Source organism: Sorex araneus, chromosome X (genome assembly GCF_027595985.1).
Source record: "Sorex araneus isolate mSorAra2 chromosome X, mSorAra2.pri, whole genome shotgun sequence".
Classification (NCBI taxonomy): Eukaryota; Metazoa; Chordata; class Mammalia; order Eulipotyphla; family Soricidae; genus Sorex; species Sorex araneus.
In genome coordinates this window covers 371,349,258-371,372,601 of record NC_073313.1, presented here as the reverse complement: position 1 = coordinate 371,372,601, position 23,344 = coordinate 371,349,258, and the positions used below count along the sequence as shown (strand labels likewise).

Below are 23,344 nucleotides of genomic sequence, written 5' to 3'. Positions count from 1 at the left end.
CCTGGGGAAAGTGTCGTCAGGATGTCCAGGAAGACGTGCTAGAGTGGTAGAAACTGCTGGGGTTCCAGGAAGCCTGGCTTTGGGTTTTGCCACACCTGGCGGTGCTCAGGGCCTATTCCTGGCAGGCCGCAGTGGGTGCGGGGTGGGATGGATGCAGAGGCCGTGTGCAAGGCCCTCCCCGCTGTCCTGTGGCTCCAGGCCCGGACCCCGGGCTTCCAGTATGCACCCACACTGACAGCTGCCCTCGCTGGTGGGGAAAGGAGGCAGCCGGGAGGGAGGCTCAGCCTCAGCTGGTTCCGGGCCATTGAGGGCTGCATCCACTTCTTCCAGAACTTTCTCCAGCCAGCCTCCCTTTCTCTGGGCAAGGCCGACCCCGCGTTGCAGTTCAGATCACCACCAGCAGGGGCCGCTGCACTCCGAGTCATGAGCAAACCACACACAGCAAACACCTCCACTTGGGTGGGCGATGATTTTACTACAGGGAGGGGAGGGGGGTGGCAGGGAATGGGCGTCAGCGACACCGGGGCGGCCACCACGCAGGAGTCTCATTCTCGGCTCCTTCCTCAGGCCGCCGAGAAGGTGAGCCACGTGGTGTGGTTGTACTCCTCTCCGGGCCTCAGCAGCACGGGCGGGAAGTGGGGCTGTGGGGGCACAGACTGGGTAAGACCCCCGCCGTGTGTGACCCCCGCATCACACCCAGGACCAGCCTCCTACACTCCCCCGCCACTCAACACCTGGGGACCACCCCGGGGTCCCACCGTGCATTCTCGGACCAACCCTGAGCCCGTGGCTGAGTGGCCACAGGGGCCCCACGGCATGTGGGCTGGACCAGAAAGGGAAAGTGTGGGGACACGTGGAAAGGGAGGGTCCCCGAAGCCCGGGCTGTCCCGGCAGTGGCCTTGGGCGCTAGACTCGGCAGGACGCTGGGCTGGCCGGGACAAGCGTTACCTGGTTGACGGCGTCGGGCCAGTTCTGCGTCTCGAGGCAGAGGCCCGAGTGCTTGGGGTAGGCGCTGCTGCCCTTGCCCCGCAGCGTGCCGTCCAGGAAGTTGCCCGTGTAGAACTGGATGCCGGGCTGGGTGGTGGACACCTCGAGCACCCGCCCGCTGGCAGGGTGGCAGACCCTGGGAACAGAGCTGGTCACAGGAGGGTCCACAGTCTGGACACAGCCCCGACGGATCAGGGAGGCGGGAGACGAGTGGTGCGCGTGTCCCCAGGGGGGCTTGCCCCTGGCTGGGGAAGGCACCCCTCAGGGCTGAGCGTGGTCCCCACGGGGGGAAAGGCCGGCATATGCCTCAGGCTCACAGCCCCCTGCGAGCAGGGCTGGGGCTCCCTCAACAGTGCTCAGCCTGCAGGGTCAGTCCAGGGGATCCCAGGGGAACAGAGCCCTCCTTCCCAGTGCCCATCAGCACCCAGAGCTGCCCCAGACCCCCCCCACCCCCTCCCCGGGCGCCCACCGGGCACAGAACCGCCTCTGTCCAGATCTGTCCAGGCAGAAGTTGTGGTCGAAGCCAGGGAGGCCGAGCTCCTGCAGGCGCTTCCCGAGCTGCACCGGGCTCCTCAGGTCAAAGGCCGTGCCCTGCACCGGGGCCACCTCTCCTGGGGAGGGACAGCGGGAGATGGTCAGTGTCCGAGCCAGGTCTCCTGGCCGCCCGCCTGCCCGATCACCCGGGAACTGCAGACGCTGAAGACCGAATCACCCAACTGGGCCCCAGCTCGGTGGGGGACGCAAGCCCCGCCCCAAACCCCACGCCTCAGGGCAGTGGGGAGGGGGCTGTGCACCTCACATGGTTCCTCAGAGCCCTGATGTAGAATGAGGAGTAAGCTGGAGCACTACCCCCAAACCAGCATTAGCCGGGGCCTGCTGTCATGTGACCTCCCAAGTCTTGCTCTCCAGACCCTAAAAATGCCCCTAGATGGAGATTCTCAAGGCACCTGGGGCCGATTCCGAGTCACCGCTGGCCCGAGAGCCCCGGGGCAGCTGCAGGCCGGGGCAGCTGGAACACGGGTCCGTTGCTGGACACAGCAGTGCCCGGGACCAAACCTGGGGTTCCCACAGGGGAGCACGGGCTCAGCCCCCTAGCCGTCCTCCAGGCCCCGCTTATTAAAGTCAAAGCCATTTCTTGGGGGCCACAGCCAGGATTGCTAAGGGGCTACCCCTGGCTCTGAGGGACAAGGGAATGGGACCTGGCTCAAGGCAAGTACCTTCACGCCTACCTGCCTTTTTGGCCCCTTCTCAAAATTATAAGTTCTATTCTTTTTGTTGTTGTTTTGGTTTGTTTTTTTGGGGGGATCACACCTGGCTCTGCACTCAGGAATCACCCCTGGCAGTGCTCAGGGGACCATATGGGATGCTGGGAATCGAACCTGGGTCGGCCGCGTGCAAGGCAAACGCCCTCCCCGCTGTGCTATCGCTCCAGCCCCGTAAGTTCTATTCTTGTTTCTATTAATTTGTCTTTTGTTCTCTTAGCTTAATTTTATTATTTTACAAAACTCTTGCATCAGGGGCCAGTGAGGTAGCACAGTGGGGAGGGCGCTTGCCTTGCCCTCGGCTGACCCGGATTCAACCCCTGGCTCTTGAGACGGCCCCAGCCTTGGCGTGTAATTCAGATTCTCGCGCCGGCTCCTCTGTGCCAGGCCGGCCAGGATTGCTGATCATCACTTGCCTTGACTTTTGCTTGTCGGGGGCCCCAGGCAGCAGTGCCCAGAGGACCCCGCAGCGCTGGGGATCAGCCCCGGGCCCCTGCACGTGAAGCCGGCGCTCAGGGCCTGAGCTGGGTCCTGGCCCCGATTCCCTTGGTTTTAAGGAAGAAGTCGGGGCTGTTCCTACAGGCAGGGCCCAGACCCCCTCCAGGTCCTCGCCTGGGTCTCCAGGGTGGCGGGAACGGTAGCTCAGTGGCTACTTGTTGGGCTGTTCAAACGGGCTGAATGTCAGGAAAACGCCCTCACAGAGCAGGGCCGGGAAGCTGAGGAACTGGGGCCTGGCTCCAGGCCATGCCCGTGGGCCCCACACCAAACCCACCAGGGAGGAGACACGGCGCAGGGGGGCGCAGGGGCACAGAGCTCGCTGCCAGGCCAGATGCGGCTCATGGAGGCCGAGAGAAGGTTCCAGAACTCCCTCACAGTCCAGCCCGGGGGTGGGGAAGGGCCGCGGGGACCCCGTCTGCTTCTTTCCCGCGTGGCTGCAATGTCCTCCCTGCACCCTGGCCCGGTCCGGAGTGGCCAGGCCCACCTGGAGAAGGTTCTCAAATGCCCCCGGCCCCCCCGGAAAGACCGATCCCCCCTGAAGGGCTAGGGCCCCGCCCCGGGCTCCCGCACAGCCTGAATACACCCACCGCCCCCCACCCAGCCCGTCCAGTGCCCGCGCCGGGCGCTCCTGGCAGGAAGCCCAGTTCCCAGGCTGGCAAGTCGGGGGGCGGCCGTGAAGCGCCGCTGTCCCCCCAGGCCGGGTCAGAGGAAAGGTCCGGAAAGGGCCTTCCCCAGTGCCCAGGCCGCTGTCCCCCAAGGCTGGGTCAGAGGAAAGGTCCGGAAAGGCCTCACCAGTGCCCAGGCCGCTGTCCCCCAAGGCCGGGTCAGAGGAAAGGTCCGGAAAGGGCCTTCCCCAGTGCCCAGGCACGGCGGCTGATGAGGCAGAGACGCAGATGGGCCGTGGGGGAAGCCCCGCAGGCCCAGGCCCCCCCCCCCACGCCCACCTTGCTTTCTTCAGAACTGGGAAAGCGGCACGTGTGCCTGCCTGGGCCTAAGAATAGGAGCGGCCAGAATAGCTCTGCAGACAGCGGCCGGAAGCAGAGGCGGCCGGGCTGGGCTCGGGGCCACCGGGAAGCTGGAGTGTCCCCGCGGTGGCCTTGGCCAGACCCCTGCAGCTGGGGGTCCTGGGGCCTTCCCAAGGGGCTGGGCTGTTGGGGACAGGAAGGGGGAGGGGACCCGTCCGCACAAGGCAGTGCCAAGGGCGCCAGCCCAGGGCCTGCAGTCAGGGGGCAGCCGGGGCCGGAGCACTGAGCCGGGGTGGAGCTGCTAAGGAGTCAGGGGCCAAGTCCCAAGCAGCGCGGGGCCGGGGTGCGGGGGCGCGGGGGGAGCGGCGGGCCCGGGGGTGTCCCGGTGCCCACAGGCCGGCCATGCCGCAGGTTGCCGCCCCGCTGGCCCCCGACCCGCCAGAGCCAAGGGCTCACGGCCGGGGGCATGTCTACTCACGGCCTCTTCTGGCCACACTGTGGCCTTGGCCCCCCACGGTCTGGGGCTGCGGCATGTTCAGGGGGCGGCCCCCAGGGGCTCTGTGTCCCCAGGCCTGACCACCCCCGCTCCCGTTCCCGCAGCTCCTGTTCTCAGTCCCAGCACTGAGAGGCACACGCGCCGCTCTCCGGCTCTGCAGGGGCCCCAAGAGGCACAGGGCACCGGGCTGGCACCTGTCCTGCTCCACACGGGGACTCAGCACCCAGGGACTCTGCATGGGGACTCAGCAGCAGGACCCGGCCCTTGGGCGGGCTGCACGGGGGTCTCTGGCTGTCTGCAGACACCGCAGGGATGGCTTCAGCCCGGAGCCAGGGCAGGCAGGTGGCCCGTGGCCTCTCGGGGCAGCGGGGATCCCTCCCTCCAGCGGAGACTTGCCGCTGGCCTGAATCTGTGCGGTGGGGTCGGGGGAACCTTAGGCCACATCCACAGTGCTCGGCGCTTACTCCTGGCTCAGTGCTCGGATGCAGTGAGCACTGATGGGGCTCGGCCAGCTGCATCAGGCAAGCCCCCCCTCTCCGTGTCACCTCTGTGCTCGGGGTCATGTGGAGCCAGGGCTGGAATGTTCTTCCCGCCAGCGGCTCAGCAGGGACCATCACGCACTTTAGGGGTCTTCTGCCACCATACGCAAAGCTGCTCCTGGGAGCACTTTAGAGAGGGGACCGTGTAGCCCTTCCTCAGAGAGTCTCCGGGGTCGGTACTGAGCACGCTGGAGCTCTGCAGGGCTCCCTGGGGCTCGCGGTATCGGGGTGCTCAGAGGCTGCTCTGAGAACAGGGTCCGAGCCCCAGCGTCGGTGTGGGTCCCACACTGCTTCCCGGGGCAGGCGGGGCCATGGGCAGGGGTCAGGAGCAGGAGGGAGGGTGACCCCAAGCTTCTTCCCGGTGCACTCGCGGCTGTGGCCGTGTCCAGCGAGACGGGCGCTGTCTGACTCAGTGGCTCGCTGCCCGCCCCGGACACTGGGCTCTCGTCTCCACCCGAGATGTGAGCTCTCGGCTTCCGTCCACTCTGGAGAGGGCCGTGCTCGCTCTCTCTCTCCCCCCACCCCAGGGCGGGGGAGGGGGAGGCCACCCCCAGCAGTGCTCAGGGCCGATTCCTGGCTGTGTCAGGGATCACTCCTGGTGGCCTCAGGACCGTACCGGGTGCCAGGGTCTGCCACAAGCCGGTCCAGCGCCCTGCCCACTGAATTATCTCTCCAGCCCTCTCCTCACTTTTCATCAAGCAACTTTCTTTAAACTATTTTACTGAGGCTGGAGTGATAGCACAGCGGGTAGGGCGTTTGCCTTGCACGTGGCCGACCCGGGTTTGATTCCCAGCATCCCATATGGTCCCCTGAGCACCGCCAGGGGTAGTTCCTGAGTGCAGAGCCAGGAGTAACCCCTGTGCATCACCAGGTGTGATCCAAAAAGCAAAAAAATAAATAAATAAAAATAAATAAATAAATAAATAAACTATTTTACTGGGGCTGGAGACATCCCACAGCAGGCAGGGCATTGCCCGGCATGGGGGGAACGTCCCGCAGCAGGGCCCCCGAGCACCACCTGGAGTGACCCCTGCACAGAGCCAGGGGTAAGCCCTGGGCAGCGCTGGGTGTGGCCTCCACCAAAATAACATTATTTTGTTTCACTAAAAACAAGACATAAAAACCATACTGGGGCACCCGGGAGAGCGGGGTCGCGTCGGCACGGCCGCCTGGGTGCTCCTGCCTCATCCTCTTCAGATGGAGGCCCCAGGGCAGCACCGGCGTCCACTGGGGACGGGGCCTGGACACCTGGCCTCCCCCTGTCGGCAGGTAGACAGGGGTGCAGCAGCCCTGCCCACACTGAGCTGGACACGGCTGAGCCGCGCGGGGGCTGTGCGTGGGGACAGTCGGTCATGGGTTCCGCCTTGGCAGTGTCCAGCACGACAGCCCACAGTGAGAGCCGCACCCTCCGCAGAGGACAGGGCCTGAGGCGGGGGAGGGGCAGGCGAAACGAGTGTCCCCAGAGGGTGCTGAGGGCGGGGGGAGCACGCTGAGCCCGGAACACCAGCCAAGGGACCCTCGTGCCCGCTCTGGGCGGGGGGCGGAGGTGACACCAGGCGCCTTCTATCAGATGCGCGTGGGGTGGGTGAGCCTGTCTGGGCTGCTCTCCCGGGTGGGGGGCTGCGGGGGGGGACACCCGGAGGTGCTCAGGGCTCCTCCCAGGCCTTCCAGGGTCACTCGTGGCGGGCTCAGAGGACCACGAGGTGCCGCGGCTGGAGCCTGACGCCCACGCGAGGCACGCTCTCTGCCCATGCGGCTCCGTCCCTGGCCCTAAATAGGACAATTTTTTTTTTTAAGTGGAAACGCAGCAGGACCCGATGACTAAGCATGGGGGGGCGGGGGCGGGAGGAAACGGAACATGCAGGCAGTGACGCGACGGATGGGGACCAGGGTGACAGCCAATATCAGAGTCCCGGAGAAAGCAGGAAGGAATTCCGGCAGGAAACGGCAGACAGAAAATCAAACGCGCCTTACTTTCACGGCCCTCGGAGCAGAGCGGGCACTGAGGGAGAGAGCACTGTGTGAGAGCCCTGTCTCAGGTGCTCCTAGGGCCTGGCGGGAGGAGCAAGCCCGGCCGAGGCGGAGTGCAGCCCTGCGGTCAGGCGGCCCGGCCCTTCCAGGCGCTGATGCTTATCGACTCAGACACAGAGCGCGGGCGGGGACAGAGCCCTGGGCCGCAGGCGGTCAGCAGCGAGCCGCAGCCAGCCCAGCACTGCAGACGGCCCCCGGGCCTCGCGCCAGGAATAGCCCCTGAGCACTGCTGGGCGCCTCCGCCGCCAGGAAGTCTCTGACCGAGTCGCAGCACCTCCCTCCCACGGCTCATGTCTTGTTATAATTTGGGTATTTTTTTTTACTTTTGTCCTTTTGGGTCCCACCCGGCGGTGTGTAGCTCTGCACTCGGGACCGTCTGGGACGGCGGGGACGGCACCAGGTCGGAGCGTGTAAGGCAGACGCACAACCCGCTGTCCTATCACTCCGGCCCAGAATTTGTTTTTTTAAATTCCTTCCCCGGGATTGCCAAGTCTCGGGCAAGCAGGAGCACCTGTGGCGGTGACGGCCTCTGGCCTGAGAGCTCAGGGCCGGGCCCAGCTCACACCTCCGCACCCAGGGTCACTGCTCCCGGGGCTCCAGGGACACGCGTGTCGGGCGGAACCCAGGACGGCCGCCTGCTGACCCAGCGCAGCCTGACCCCCAGAGCCCGACCCCCAGAGCTCGACCCCCAGAGCTCGACCCCCTGCTCCCCGGGGATCTTCCGGGAGGGACTCCAGCTCTTTCTCCAGGGAGAGAACCGACAGGCCCCCACGCCGCAGCCGCCACCTCGGCTCTCTGGCTCCTCAGGTCACTCACCCGAGCTCCAGCCACGGCACCTCAGGGAGTGGGCCTGGGGCCAGCCCAGCTCGGGCAAGCCGGACGCTGAGACTCAGGAACCCGAGAGTCTGGGCAACTGAGCCCGGGGCCGGCGGGGGGTGGGTGGCGGGGTGGGGGGGCTAACCCTGTACCTGCCGTCCAGGCTGGGGGCAGGGCGGGGCGGCAGTGCCGCAGGGAGGGCGTTTCCCGATGGCCCGGCCTGGCGCTCTGCAGGTCCCCGCACCCGGCCCGCCCCGGCTCCCGGTCAGTGCGCAGCGCTGGGACTGTGGCCCCAAGGACTCGTGGGACCAGGATGCTTATAAGCGTTTCTGGGAAGAGAACCCAGCTTTCCTGAGCTCAGCCGTGAGGGCAAAGGCAAGGGAAGGCCTGGCACAGTCAGCCAGCCCCACACACCCCCGTACCCCACAGTCACGCACACACATACATGCACAGACAGCCAGCCCCACACACCCCCGTACCCCACAGTCACGCACACACATACATGCACAGACAGCCAGCCCCACACACCCCCGTACCCCACAGTCACGCACACACATACATGCACAGACAGCCAGCCCCACACACCCCCGTACCCCACAGTCACGCACACACATACATGCACAGACATGTAAGCACTACGTACACACATGCACTCGCACCACACACACAGACATAACCAGGTGGTCATACAACTGTGCACACACATACACATGCATAACCACCATGCATACACACCAGACATACACACAGGTACTCTATAACCAGGTACACAAACATACACATGTAAGCACCATACACACATATGTGCACACACATCACACACTGCACAGGCACTCACACAACTGTGCATACACAAGCACGTGCACTGGCATGCACCGTGAGCACACACACACACACACACACACACACACTATGTACATACAGTGCACCAAGCACACACACAATTACATATGCACATGTGTAAACATATATTCCATGAACACTAGACCACACATGCATGTGCGTGTGCGCGCACACACACACACACCTGAGTCTCAGAAGTGGCCCTCTGCCCTGCCATCCTCTCAGACCCTCCGTGTCCTGCCTGGTGTATCCCACAGACAGGTGACTGAGTCTCGGCCAGAGACGCCCCGGAGTGTGGGCTGGTGGCAGTTGGCCCTGCTGGCATCTGCAGCCCGGACTGGATTCTCCTTGTCCCGCACCAAGTGCACCACACCCCTGCCCCCACTGTGCGGGGTCCGGTGGAGTTTGTTTGTTTTGGGGGGCCATGCCGCAGCTTACTCCTGGCTCTGTGCTCAGGAAACCACAAGGGATGCTGGTGACCAAGCCCAGTCGGCCACGCGGCAGGCCACTGCCCTCCTGCCGTGCTCTGGGCCTGGCCCTCGGCACACTGCCCGCTGTCCTGCCAGCACACTGCCCGCTGTCCTGCCAGCTCACTGCCCGCTGTCCTGCCAGCTCACTGCCCGCTGCCCTGCCAGCACACTGCCCGCTGCCCTGCTCTGAGTTTAACTCTGCGGCCACCTTGACGGATGCTCAACCGAAGCAAATGACACAGACAGCGACTGCAGGGATCGTGAGGCCCGCTGGGAAGCCAGGCCCCACCCCCCAGCCCCCACCCCCGCGCCCTGCCCAGACGCTCCCGCTCACCCACCTGTGGGGATCAGGTTGGCGTCCACCGGCAGGAAGGCGTCGGCCGCGATGGTGACTTCATGGTCGTACACGTCGGGGGAGCCCTGCAGGGGAGAGGAAGGCGAGTTCACGCGCTGTGGGGCTTCTTCCCTCCGCCCCCGGGAGCGCGGGAGGGTGGCTCGGAGGCTCCCGTGGGTGCGGGCAGGCGGGACCTCCAGACAGCAGCCAGGACACGGGGCGAGGCTTGCGGGGGGGCCCACCGCCAGTTAGAAGGCCCTGTGGGCTCCGCATCACCTGCACACGGGCCCTTCACACGCCCGCCGAGGCCAGAACCAGGGCTCTGCAACACCCCGAGACGGGCGACCACCCCTTCCTGGCGCAGCTCCCACCCAAAGGACCCTTTCCCGCCCCCAACAGAACCGGAGTCAGAGCCGGCGTGTCTGCCTGGGCTGGGGGATGGGCATAGAGCTGCCGTTACCCCAACTGCACAAACGCACGGAGGGCTCAGGGCTGAGGCCCGGAGAATGAGCACGGGGCCTAGAGCAGTAGGACAGAGGCGAGGGTGCTTGTTCTGCACGTGTCTGACGGGGGCTCGATCCCCAGCACATCACAGGGACCCCCGAGCACAGCAGGAAGGACCCCGGAGCACGGAGCCAGGAGTGAGTCCTGAGCACCGCCCTGCGAGGAGGGGGCCCGGCTGTGTCCCGACAGCACCCCACAGCGTGTGACCGGGAGCCCCAAGCGGTAAGGCACGGGGGTGCACTGGATACTCCCCACCTAGCCACCTTGCTCGGCCGCCTCCGGCTGGGTAGAACCAGGCCACGGAGACGGGCCGACAGCCGGGCTCGACTGGGCGTCACAAGAGGCTCAGGCTGCGGCCCCCCGAGAGCACTTGGCCAAGAGCAAAGTCCAGGCGGCAAGAAAACAGTGCGCTTCAGGGCAGACACACCACCGTGGGGTCACAACACTGAGGTGGACGCACGGAGGGGCAAGGCCGGGCGGAAGCCGCAGACGGCTCTCGGGCAGCGCCGTCCCCACTGCTCTTGGGGGCCAGGACAGGTGCGAGATGACGCAGCGAGACCAGCAAACACGGTTAACCAGACCCGGGACCACCTGCTCTGCTCTCCCCAGCTCATTTCTTTTTCTCTTCTTTGTTGGTCATTGGGCCACGCCCAGTGGTACCCAGGACTCACTCCTGGCAGTGCTCAGGGAACCATATGGGGTCCCGGGGATCGAGCCCTGGTTGGCCACAGGCAAAGCAAATGCCTTCCCCACTCTACTATGACTCCAGCCCTGAAGTTACTTTTTAAGTGAGCACTTGGGCCAGAGCAATAGTATGGCAGGGATGACATTTGCTTTGCACAAGGTTCATTTGGTCCCCAGCACCTCATATGGCTCACTGAGCACTGCCAGGAGTGACCTCTGAGCACAGAGCCAGGAATAAGCCCTGAGCACCACCAGGGGTACCCCAAAACAAAACAAGCAGATGAAAGTGGGCTCTTCGGGAGTGCTCGTGTGACGCCCCCGGGGTGTCCCTGGGCCCTCGTTTCTTCTGTAAGATATCGGGGAATTTCTGGGGAGAGGGAGAGGCCCTCTGTCTCCCGAAAGGGGCAGCTTCATGGGCAGTGGGAAACCAGGCCCAGGAGACTCCTGGATGGTGCCGAGGCCGATAGAGGAAGCTGTGGCCCGACGCAGCCCCGGAAGCTTCCGTGCAGGAGGGAAGGGGCGAGGCTCTGGGGCGGGGGGTCCTGGGGCTCCTGCTCTGGGTGCCAGGTGGCCCGGGAGGCTTCGCTTCCCGTGTCCGTCGGTCACTCCACGGCCTGGGCAGGCAGCTGGCGTGGAACACGGGCTCCTCCCCGAGAGCCTGCGGGCAGGGTGGGCTCCGGGATTGACATTCTGTCCCCTTCGGTGTCACTGCCCTCGTGTGGGGCCTTCAGCCGCCCCTGCCTGAGTCCCAGGGGTCGGGGATGGGGAGCCTGGTGCAGAGACGGCCAGGAGACCGCCAGGTGCGGACATGGCCAGGTGCAGAGACCACCGGTGGCAGCACCAGAAGGGGCGGGGCATGCACGTTTCCAAAGACCCTGGTGGAAAGTGCCTACTGGGACGCGATGAGGGTGGGCGAGTGTGGGCACAGGGTGGCAGATGCCAGCTCTGTCACGTCATTACATAACTGTCCTGGGACACAGGGGGAGACGGAGTTCGGAAATAGCAAGTTAGTCATCGAGCATATGGGAAACCGAGCCCGCCTGGCAGACAGTCGGCCCCCGTCTTAGCCCAGAACTGTCATTTAGTGAGCACCTACTATGTAGCAGCTGCTCTTCAGGCACTCTCCATCTCGGTGAGGGACGACTTCCTGCCGGAGTGTGGCATTGTGGGGGTCACTCTGCCACCCGACCCTCCGTAAGTAGGGGCACCTTAGGCAGGGAGTCCAGTCCCCTCCCGCCCGCCCCCTCCCCGAGACACACACACACACGCGCGCGTGCGCTTACCTGGCCCGCCAGGTTGAAGTAGGAATGGTTGGTGAGGTTGACCGGGGTGGGCCGGCTGGTCTGTGCTCGGTAGTTGATCGTGAGCTCACCCCCATCCACCGTGTAGGTCACCCAGACCCTCAGCTCTCCGGGGTAGCCCTCCTCCCCGTCCGCACTGACCCGCGAGAACTGGACGCCGTTGGGCAGCACCTTCGGGGTCCAGAGCACCTGGCGGAGGGTTTCAGATTTGGCCAAACTGCCCACGTGTAACCCCTGTGTAACCCCTGCCTCTCCCTCCCTCCCCCTTCCTCCCGCCCCTCCCGGGGTGCCCAGGGGCTACTCCTGGCTCACTGCTCGCAGACCACGTGGTACACAGCCTTGGGGGTCAGACCTGGGCTCCCGCGTCCTTGGGCCTGTCTCCCTGGCCACAAGAGAAGCTCTCTACGGTTTCACTTATGTGGCGTGGGGTCACACCCTGCAGTGCTCAGGGGCTCCTCCTGGCTCTGCACTCAAGTACTCCTGGCAGTGCTCAGGAGCACTGAGCCCAAGCTACTGCCCCATCCCACCTGACCGGGATGGGGTGACCCCAGCCCCCCTCGCTGTGACCATGGGACTGTGTGTGCGCGTGTCCTGGGCCGTCCTGAGTTGAAGCCTCACTGCAGTCACCATGTCGTGTTTTGGGGACACACCAGCAGTGCTCAGGGTTTACTCCCGGCTCTGTGCTGGGGGTGCCATAGGGGTGCCGGGATCAAGCCAGGGTTGGCCCCGTGCAGGGCAAGTGGCGCCCCCTCTGCCCGGTGGCCGGCCCCAGCCAGGGCCTCTCCTTACCGAGGGAAGGGCTGGCGGGAGGAGCCTTCGGGCTCTGCACTGTGCAGGCGCCCGAGAGCGTCTCCCCGGGGAAGCCATTTCTCGGGGCCAAGGAGGATGTGGAGCGCTGGACACAGCCTTGTGTGGGGCCGGGCTTCGAGCAGCTCCACGGGCAGCCCCAGCCCCCAGACACGGGGCCTGCAGTCAGCCCCCCAAAGTACCAAGACTAAGTCGCTCCATGAGGTGGGGGTTCGGGTTCATCAAACAAGGTCACGCCCGTAGCTGCTGAACAGGTCAGCTGTGCGTGGGCCAGCTGATGGCACCGCCCCTTTCGCAGAGGCGGGGACCTGTCCACGGGCGCCCCCGCCCCACGGCCATGTGCCCGAACCCCTCCCTCCTCCTTGTCAAAAATCCGCAGTAGGGGAGCTGGAGCGATAGCACAGTGGGTAGGGCGTTTGCCTTGCACGAGGCCGACCCGGGTTCAAATCCCAGCATCCCACATGGTCCCCTGAGCACCACCAGGAGTAATTCCTGAGTGCATTGCCAGGTGTGACCCAAAAGGCAAAAAAAAAAAAAAAATCCCCAGTAGGGGTTCAGACACAGCCTCGGGGGCGGGGGGGGGGGGGAAGACGCTGGCCTTGAACCTCGCCAGCCCTGGTTTATCCCTAACTGCATCTGGCCCCCTGGACACTGCCAGGGCACCGCTGGGGCACCGAAGGGCACAGCCAGAAGACCCCCGAGAGCTGCCGGGTGTGGCCAAGCAACCCCCAAACAGGCCCAGCGGGCCATGCCCCCTCTCTGTTCGCATCTCTGCTGCCCGCTCAGGAGCGAGTGGACAGGAAGGCAGGGGTTGGTGCCGGGGCACCTGAGCCTCCGCCCCAGCCCCCACCCGCCCGCGTCCCCCTGCCGAGAGCAGGGCTGCCGGCCTTCCCCACAGGGAAAGCTGTTGGCATTTGAAACCAACACGCTGATCTTAGTCAGAAATTAATTTTATACCCTAATTATCTCCCAGAAATGTTGATCTCTCAAGATACTTAAAATACAAAGCTTGGCATATGTGCAATTAAAACAAGGGGCGGAAAAATCCCCCCCAGTGGAAAATTTTAGCAAAAACATGATTGAAATAATATTCCTTCCTTTAGAGAAAGGAAAGAATGGAAAGATTTGGGGGGCTGGAGCACCCAGAGAATGTCTGGGCTCCTGCCGAGCAGGGCAGGGACTCCATCCCCAGGGGTCCCTCCTGGGGGTCATCAGCCAACTGTGTGGCCTGGGGACCGACCAGGCTCTCCCCTGGGGGAGGCCCCTTGAGCCCTGCACTTTCTCAAACCTGGGTTGGCCCTACCTGCGGGACTATTGCCCTGGCCCCGGTAGTGAATCTTATTTTATTTTACTTTATTTATTTATTTATTTATTATTTTTTTTTTTTTGCTTTTTGGGTCACACCCGGCGATGCACAGGGGTTACTCCTGGTTCTACACTCAGGAATTACTCCTGACGATGCTCAGGGGACCATATGGGATGCTGGGATTCGAACCTGGGTTGGCCGCGTGCAAGGCAAACGCCCTACCCGCTATGCTATCGCTCCAGCCCCCTTTATTTATTTATTTATTGCTTTTTGGGTCACACCCGGCGGTGCTCAGGGGCGACTCCTGGCTCTGCACTCAGGAATTACTCCTGGCGGTAATTCGGGACCCTATGGGATGCTGGGGATCAAACTCACGTCCGCCGAGTGCCAGGCACACGCCCTCCCCACTGTGCTGTCCCTCCGGCCCCTGGTAATGGATTTTAATCCACTTGCCCTTGAACCCCACGTAGGCCCCTCCCTGGCCCCTGCCCCTCCCTGGCGCCCCCAGGAGAGCGAGAGGGCACAGCCTCACCTTGTCGAAGCCCCGGAAGCCGCCGTGTAAGCTGTTGGGCTCCCGGTTGATGGGCAGCTGATACTCCTTCCCGTCCAGCGTGAAGCGGCCCTTGGCGATCCTGTTGGCGACTCTGCCCACCACCGCTCCGAAGTAGGGCTGCTTCTGGAGGTACCCTGCGAGCAAGGGGGCCAAGACCTCTGTCCGGGGGCCGGAGCGACAGCACAGCAGGGAGGGCGTTTGCCCTGCACGAGGCTGACCCAGGGTTGATCCCGGCCTCACACATCATCCCCTGAGCACCACCAGGAGTGATTCCTGAGTGCAGAGCCAGGAGGAACCCCTGAGCATCGCCGGGCGTGGCCCCCAAAATAACAGAAAAAAAGAAAATAGTTTGGGGCCTGAGAGTTCACTCCAGGGGCGGGGCGTGCGCTTTGCTCGTGTGAGCCCCTGGTCTGATCCCGGGATCCCCTGGCTCCTGCACACTGCCAAGAACAACCTGTGAGCACAGAGGCAGGAGTAGCCCCTGCGCACCCTCGGGTGTGGCCCCCAAGATGAAACACAGACACTGCAGACCAGAGGGAAGCCCACCTCGGCCCAGCCCCTCTCCCTGCGACCCCGCAGGGAGCGGAAATAGGAACGTGGGGGCCGTTCCTGCACCTCGGGGGCATTTTCCCTCCTGAATTTAAAACACTAAGTTATAGTTGAGAGAACATGGTACAAGGGGACCTTGGGGTGCTTGCAGCGAGCCTGCAAGACGGCCAGAGTCACCGAGCTCAGGCTCTACCCAGAGGTGCTAGGGTGGGAAAGAACTTGGTTCCACGTGCAGGTGCAGGGGACCTTTGACCCCAGAGCTAATCTCCTGGCACCAGCGTATCAGTGTAGGGTTCTCCTTGCTTAATCCCCTGGTGCTTTCCTTGCCCCAGACTCCTCCCCGGGTTAATCCACTTGGAATAAACAGTCCAGGGGGTTCGAGGAAAGAGATGGAAACGGCGTCAGACTCAACAGCAGTGCAGGACGCGGGTTGGAGTCTTGGACTTAGTCCCAGGACTTGAAGGAACAAAGCCAAGGCCTGGACCAGGGTCCTCCAGTGATGGGTGTTAGAAAGGGGCAGCTGGACAGGAAACCAGAGCCACCTCCGGGAAGGCAGATTTTCCAGAAGCTCCAGCCTTAGTTTTGTAACTAAAAACTTTTTTCTTTTTGCAATTTAATTTTTGCCAGGGATTGAACCCAGGATTTAGCCCAGATTTGCTGGCCTCATATCCCCGCTATTCTTCACTTTCTGTTCTGCCACGGCAGCACTGGGTGGGGGGGGGCGTCTGTGCTAGTGGGGGGCCAGGAGGGGAGGAAGCTGCACCCATGGGACAGTTGACGCCTCACTTACAGCAACGTCTCTCGCAGGACTGAGAGCAGAGCTAGTGATTGCAGGCGCTATGTGCAGTTAAAACCTTTTTTTTTAAAAAAAAAAAAAAGAGGCAAGAAAATTTTTACAGCAGGCGTGAGTGAGGGTTCTCCAGCCTGGAGCTGAAGCTGGTGTGAGTCAGCTCTGTAGGATTCCAAGGCAGAGAAAGCTCAGCTTCCCAGAGGAAGGAATGCGCTGACCTCCGGTCATGGCCCAGCGCCAGAGAGTTTATGAAACCTGGGAAATGGGAGCCGGTTCACGTGGAACCACGCAGTACAAAAGGTCCACGTCGCATGCGATTGTCTGCACTCGGATCCTGTTGTCTTGTCAAATTATGGCCTGTAATTTGTTTTGGTAGCACCCTGCTATTCAAGCATTAGGAAAGGACAAGTAAGGAAAGCCAGGTTTCCTTCAGTCCTGAACACCAGCAACCCAGAATCCCGACTCCTGCAAGGCAAGCGCTGTGGGGGCCAGGGAGATGGCTCAGTGGTCAGCGGCATGGAAATTTCAGGTGCAGGGATCTGAGTTTGACCCCTGGCATGCATAGACTCTGGGCAATGCTGGGTGGGGAACTGGTGGTCTCGTACTGGGACCTCAACATCGAACCGTCAATGCCTCCAGACCCCTGAGCACTGCTTAAGATCCATCAAAACAAACACCCAAGTCCCGGCTTGGGTCATGGGTTTCTTTGGGCTTGGGTTTGGGGCTACACATCCCCGAGTGGGGCAGAGGGGCTACTCCCCGGTCAGTGCTGAGCTCGCTGTGGGTGTGGCCCCCAGTGGTGCTGAGGGCAAATCAGGACCTCCTGCTTGCAAAGCTGCACCTGGCTTGAACATAGCCTCCAGGCCCGGACACGGCCTCCAGGCCAGGACACGGCCTCCAGCTCTGGACACAGCCTACAGGCCTTCATGAACAGAGGCTGGGAGGGGCACAGAAGGGTCACAGTCAGCGATGCTCTGGGCGTACTCCTGGCTCTGCACTCAGCAATCACTCCTAGTGGTGTCAGAGGGACCATATGGAACGCCGGGGATTGAACCAGGGTCAGCCATGTCCAAGGCAAGCGCTCGCCCTGCTATACTAGTGCCCGGCCCCTGGACATGGCTTGTTAAACTCCAGAATTGGATGGAGAGATGGTCAGGGGTGAAGGCTCTAGCCAGCACCGCACATGGTCCGAGCAGCACCAAGAGTGGCCCCCGAGGGGCTGGAGTAACAGCACAGCGGGGAGGGCATTTGCCTTGCACGCAGCCAACCCAGGTTCGATTCCCAGCATCCCATAGGGTCCCCTGAGCACCGCCAGAGTAATCCCTCAGTGCAGAGCCAGGAGTGACCCCTGAGCATGGCCGGGTGTGACCCAAAAAGCAAAAACAAACCAAAGAAGGGTGGCCCCGGGCAGAGGCAGGAGCCCCTGACCCCACGGAATGTGGCCCCCAAGCCAGTAAGTAAATTAATGGCAATATCATCAGGGGCCCATGTCACCGTTCTGGGTGTGGTAGTTTGCAATAGAGGTGCTGAGTGGCCACCGTGTTCGGTCTCTAGTCTACTTTCGGCACGCATCTCTCAACCCGAATTGGTCCTCCCAACACCCTTTACTTGGTGCTCCCTTCTCTATCTGAGCTGCCTTTTCCCCCAGCGTGAGGCCGGCTTCCAAGCCGCGGAGTAATCCTCCCGGGCCTGAACTCTACCATGTCACCATTCTTAATGGGACGACCAGGGTTCCTGAGTGACTGCGAAGCCTTCTCCGTCTTGGCAGTATTCAGAGAAATGATTTAAAAAAATTAAATCAATAGAAAGGAAGGCTGCCTTACGGGAGAGGAGCCCCTGCCAGAACCATAGCAGACTTGCTCGGGTCCTTACTGAATCCTCGAACCCTCCAGCCGCTTCTCGGGACAGCACTGGGGGCAGGGGGTGTTCTGGGGAACGCCTGGCGATGTGCGGGGGGTGGGGGGGTAGCTCCGGGTGGTCCTGGGGCCCCGGGTGACGTCAGGACTGAACCCACACCTTCCGCACTCACTCTGCTGCTCCCCTTCCCAGCCCGGGGAAATCACTCTCTGTCCACCCAGAGCCAATAATGAAGCCGAGCAGAGGAATAAAAACTCAACCTGATGGATCCCGGACCTGGAATATTCTCCAGTACTCTGCTTCCGATAGCGCTCTGTGAAGCCGGGGCGGGAAGACGGCCCGAAAGCAGAAGCCAGCCGGGCCCCCTCCTCCTCCTCCCCAGGGGCCACTCCCCGACACGCCCCACTTCACAGCTGGGCGCCTGCTGCTGAGGCAGCTGGAGGCGCAGAGAGGAGGGGAAGGGATCAAATGCCTGACCTGCCACCAGCAAGGCACGTGCTGCGCCAGGACACAGACCGGCCCTCTCCTCCCTCTGAGACCCCGTGGGGGCCCGAGCGACAGCACAGCAGTACTGGGCCCGGCACGCGGCCGACCCGGGTTCCATTCCCAGCATCCCATAGGGTCCCCCGAGCACCGCCAGGGGTAACCCCTGTGCATCGCCGGGTGTGACCCAGAGAAGAAGAAAAAAAACAAAGACCATGTGGGAACAACATTTCCTCCCTGCAAGCTCCCACAGGCGTCAGAGGCCTCAGGACTTCCAGGGTCATGGCCCCAGACCTGGCACCTTGGGGGCTGGAGAGAGAAGGGGTTAAGGCGCTCGCCTTGCACGTAGCTGACCCAGGCTCAACCCCAGCACCCCCTAAGATGCCCTGAGCACCTCCGGGAGTCATCCCGAAATGTAGAGCTACTGACCCCTGAGCACTGCTGTGTGACCCCCAAAAACATGGGTGCTCCAGCTTATCAGCCCTAATTTTTTTCTTTTTGGGTCACACCTGGCGATGCACAGGGGTTACTCCTGGCTCTGCACTCAGGAATTACCCCTGGCAGTGCTCAGGGAGACCATATGGGATGCTGGGAATCGAACCTGGGTCAGCCGCGTGCAAGGCAAACGCCCTGCCCGCTGTGCTATTGCTCCAGCCCTTCAGCCCTAATATTTTACCTGAAATCCCAGGGCAGGGCCCCAATTTTCCTTTGAGTCCACCAGGCACTTGACCCTGTGAGGTGCCTCTCTGAGGGGTTCGGGGTGCAGAGGGAGCACGGGGTTAAGCGCGGGCTCCACAAGGGGCCAACCTGGCGTCTTACTCTCCCCAGCCCGTCTTACTCTCCCCAGCCCGGGGCAGCTTGGCTGGGAGGATTATGGCTCAGAGGAATTTTGTGTTGTTTTTGGTTTCTGTTTATTTGTTTGTTTGTTTGGGGGCTTCATCCCCCAAAGGGCTCAGGGCTCACCACCCCATGCTCTGGGGACTATGTGGGGTGCTGGGGATTGAGCCCAACCCTCCCCCTACACTATGAGTCCAGCCCGTTTTTGCACTCAGAAGAGACCATTTCTGGCAGGACTCCGGTTGCTGGGGGTCTGGCCCCTGTCAGCCATGCGCAAGGCAAGCGCCCTCCCTGCTCTGCCGCCACTCCGCCCCTCAGAGGGATTTCTTGAGGCAGTTTGAGACTGGTGGCGAGGTGCAGGGGTGGGGGAGATGAGCTGCAGGCCCCTCCAATGTCCTGGGTGGGGGCGCAGGTTTCTGCTGTGTCAGGAGGGTTGGCAAGCAGGGAGAGGTGTTTGGGCTGAGCCAGTCTGTGGCCTGACCTCTTCCTCTTTATTTATTTATTAATTAACTTATTTATTTATTGCTTTTTGGGTCACACCCTGCGATGCACGGAGTTACTCCTGGCTCTGCACTCAGGAATTGCTCCTGGCGGTGCTCAGGGGGCTGTATGGGATGCTGGGAATCGAACCCGGGTCATCATGCACAAGGCAAACGCCCTCCCCGCTGTGCTATCGCTCCAGCCCCCCCCCCCTTTCTCTTTAGCGTGACACCTCCTCCCTGAGAGCTGCGGGAGGGCCGCTGGGCTGCCCGCTGAGGTCTGCCCTCCGGGGCCGGGCCAGGGGTGACCTGGCTGTACTGGTCGTGGCGTGAGGGGCTCCACTTCCCAGCCCGGGGTGGGGCTTGCCCGGGCTGCGGCTGTGACCAGCCCAGGGCCTGGCCCTGTCAGGCTGCAGAGCACCGACTACCGGGCTGCGGCGGTGCTGGAAGTTGCTCGTGGCAAAGGCCTCGCCAACGGCAGAGCTGCCGGCGTTGGCCTGGACATGCGTGGTGGGCCTGGGATTGGAGCTCTGCGCCACCTGCTCGCCTGGCAGATGCGCCAGCCTCTGGGCGTCTCCCAGTCCCGAGCATCTCCCAAGTGAGAACAGCCAGAGGTTGCTGGTTGTTTTGGTCTGGGAGCCTGACCGGCCGTGCCCAGGAGCTGTTTGGCTATCAGTGTTCACGTGTGCCAGAAACGGTCTCTTCTGAGTGCAAAAATAGGGGCTGGACTCAATCCCCAGCACCCCACATAGTCCCCAGAGCATGGGGTGGGGGTAAGCCCTGAGCCCTGGGGGGGGGATGAAGCACCAAAACAAACAAACAACAACCAAATACAAAACAAAATTCCTCTGAGTCATAATGCTCCAAGCCAAGCTGCCCAGGGCTAGGGAGAATAAAAGACAGCCAGAGAGCAAGACCTGGGAATCTTCCAGAATATTCTATGCTTGTCTGTTTGTGTTTGGATCACGCCCCTGGATGGTCAGGTGTTATTTCTAGCTCTGAACTCAGGAATTGCTCTGGTGCTCAGAGAACCAAATGGGGTTTGAACATGGGTGGGCCGCATGCAAGGCAAGGGCCCTACCTGTTACACTATTGCCGCAGCCCAGAATATTCTTTGTAAAACCAGTTTGTGGGGGCTGGAGTTTGATCTCCTGCATCCCATATGGTCTCCCAAGAACCACCAGGAGTAACCTCTGAGTGCAGAGCCAGGAGTAACCCTGAGCATCACTGGGTGTGCCCCAACAAACAATTGTGGTGCAGAGAATCAAACACCTCATCTAGGGGACCCTGGAGTTTGCAACTCATCCCCCTCCGCCCCCACCCCCACTCCGGCTCAGCATCCTTAAAATGCCTTTTGCTGGGGTCGGAGCGATAACACAGCGGGTAGGGCGTTTGCCTTGCACGCGGCCGACCCGGGTTCGATCCCCGGCATCCCATATGGTCCCCCAAGCACTGCCAGGAGTAATTCCTGAGTGCAAAACCATGAGTAACCCCTGAGCATCGCTGGGTGTGACCCAAAAAGCAAAAAAAAAAAAAAAAAAAAGCCTTTTGCTAAAGAATTGGGGGGGCCTAGGGGCTGGAGAAATAGCACAGCGGGGAGGGCGTTTGCCTTGCACGTAGCCGACCCGGGTTCAATTCCCAGCATCCCATATAGTCCCCTGAGCACCACCAGGGGTAATTCCCGAGTGCAGAGCCAGGAGTAATCCCTGTGCATCACCGGGTGTAACCCAAAAAGCAAAAAAAAAAAAAAAAAAAAAAAAAAAAAAAGAATTGGGGGGCCGAGGAGCAAGTTTCCTGCAGATTCCCCAACCCCTAAGGCCACTACTCTACCGCTGCAATCTGGCTTGGGTTTGTCTTCTCAGCTAACCCGGCTCAATCCCAGACTCTTGAGGAGGTTCCCAGCTTCCCTTGGGGGCTGCGATCCCTGAGAAATCAACAGTGGGCTGGAGTGACAGCACAGTGGGTAGGGCGCTTTGCTTGCATGAGGCCGACCTGGGTTCGATCCCCGGCATCTGCTATGGTCCCTCTAAGCCAGGAGTAATTCCTGAGCTTCAGTGGGTGTGACCCCTTCCCATTAAAAATAATATATATATAAAGACGAAATCAACAGTGTTTGAACGCAGGGATTGGCCCAGGATTCAAGGTCACGAACGTCCATCCTGGCCAGGAGACAAGGTGCTGGTCTGGCTCTGGGGCAGGGGGCGGGGACTGGACACTCTCGGGATAAACCCCCGCCCGTTGGCCGCGGGCATGGGCGGCCCCGCTGGGCAGGTGGGAATTTTCCAGTGTTTGAGGCAGCCAGGCCTGGAGGGGCGAGTCTGAAGGTGGAAAGAGGAAGTAGGGGTGGGGGGTGGGGGGGCAAGCCTAGATCTTCCCCCTGGAGGAAGGGCCGGGCTCGGGCCTGCGCCGCCAGAGTCGCTCCTCCCCGAGCCTGCGCGGGGCAAAGATCGCGCCAGGGGGTGCGGCCGGCGCCCTGCGGCCCCTCGCGACGATCCCTGCCCGGGCTCGGGACACCCTCGCTGGCTCCTGGGCTTTCCGGCGCGGGGTGCGGGGCGCGCGGGCGGTGCAGGGTGAGGGGTGCGGGACGGGGCGCGCGGGGCGGGGTACTGTGCGCGGGGCGCGCGGGGCGGGGTACTGTGCGCGGGGCCCGGTTCCACCCACCTTCCAGCTCCGCAAAGCCCAGCACCACGTCGGCGGCGCGGCCCTGCCTGTCTTGGACCTCCAGGGCCGAGATGGTGCAGCCCCAGGAGAGCACGTCCACGCGCAGCTGCTCTGTCCGCAGCTGGAACTTCTCCACCGTCCCCGCGCCGTCGGGCAGGGCCCCGAACACGGACCTGGTCACCGAGGCCATGGCGCGCGCGCTGCGGGCTCTGGCGACTCGCGCCCGGCGCGGGACCCAAGTGCCCGGGAGGGGGGTGTGCCCGGCCGGGGGTGTGCCCGGCCCCGGCTCCGCCCCCGGGATCCGGCCGGCCCGCTCGGACGGGGGTCAGCGGGGCCCCAGGGCGCGCCCACGTGGACGTGCCGCTGGACCTTGGTCTCTGCCAGGCGATGTTGCGCTTTGCACGTGGGGGGTCGCTGGGCTGGCCCGGACTGGCAACTGCCCACCCCTTCGCCTCGCGGGCGAGGGGCCCGAAGATGACCCCTAATGTGGTCGCAGGTGGGTCGGAAACGGGCGGTGAGGGGCGGGCCCGGGTGCCCAGCGGCTCCGTGCTCCGTCCACCTGCACCCCGAGGGGCAGCCCGTGCCCAGCCTCTGGAAACTGAGGAGCAGGGCCCCTTCCGGGCAGGGGGTCAGAGGCATGTTTCACGGCCTTTGTTCCTGCAGCCGGAACTCCCTCCCGCAAGACTGGATTAAGGGAAGGAGCTTGCATGCCATTCCTGAACAAAACAACAAAAAACCGGTTTCCAATTCCCATCTCCACAAGCTGAAAGGAACTAAGAAGGCCAGCAGAGGCCGTGAGCCCTGGGCCGCCTTGGAGAGGTCAGGGGGCGCTGTGGACAGTGTGGCCGACAGCGCAGGGACCAGCTGGAGAGATGGCGCAGGGGCTGGGCTCTTGCACCCGCTGACCTGGGTTTGACCCCCCGCACCATGTGTGGTTCCTGGGTGCAGGGCCAGGAGTAACCCCTGAGCATTGCCGGGGTCCCAACTCCCCCCAAGGGAAAAAGTGGGGTGCGTGGGAGTGAGGAGAAGGAATCTGCCTGCGGGCTGGGGGCACTCGAGAAGGTGGATCTCATGTCCCCCCCAGAGCTGGCTGCAGGGGGTCAGACCCCAGGCAAACTATCCGGGCGCCCCTGGACAGAGGGGAACACTCAGCGCCGCTGGGCACCTTGAGCCGAAGGACTCCGCGTCTCAGCAGAGTGGGGCTGGGACCCTGAGTGAGGCAGAGGAAGACAGGGCCTGTTGGGGGCAGGAGGGGAACAGTGACAAGCCAGACCTGTCTCCCGCGGCTCCGC

At 62.8% G+C, this 23,344-nt stretch overlaps 1 protein-coding gene across 1 annotated transcript; it reads right to left on the bottom strand.

The window, feature by feature from the left end:
• Window positions 1-467: 467 nt before the first annotated feature.
• Window positions 468-22,286, bottom strand: GALM (galactose mutarotase). The gene is made up of 7 exons (XM_004616094.2): window positions 22,053-22,286; window positions 14,376-14,530; window positions 11,713-11,919; window positions 9,246-9,327; window positions 1,457-1,598; window positions 949-1,123; window positions 468-641 (listed from the first exon to the last, which is right to left on the bottom strand). The coding sequence occupies exons 1-7, from the start codon at window positions 22,240-22,242 to the stop codon at window positions 564-566; spliced, it is 1,029 nt and encodes a 342-aa protein (XP_004616151.2). The 5' UTR covers window positions 22,243-22,286; the 3' UTR covers window positions 468-563.
• Between the last annotated feature and the right edge of the window lie 1,058 nt (window positions 22,287-23,344).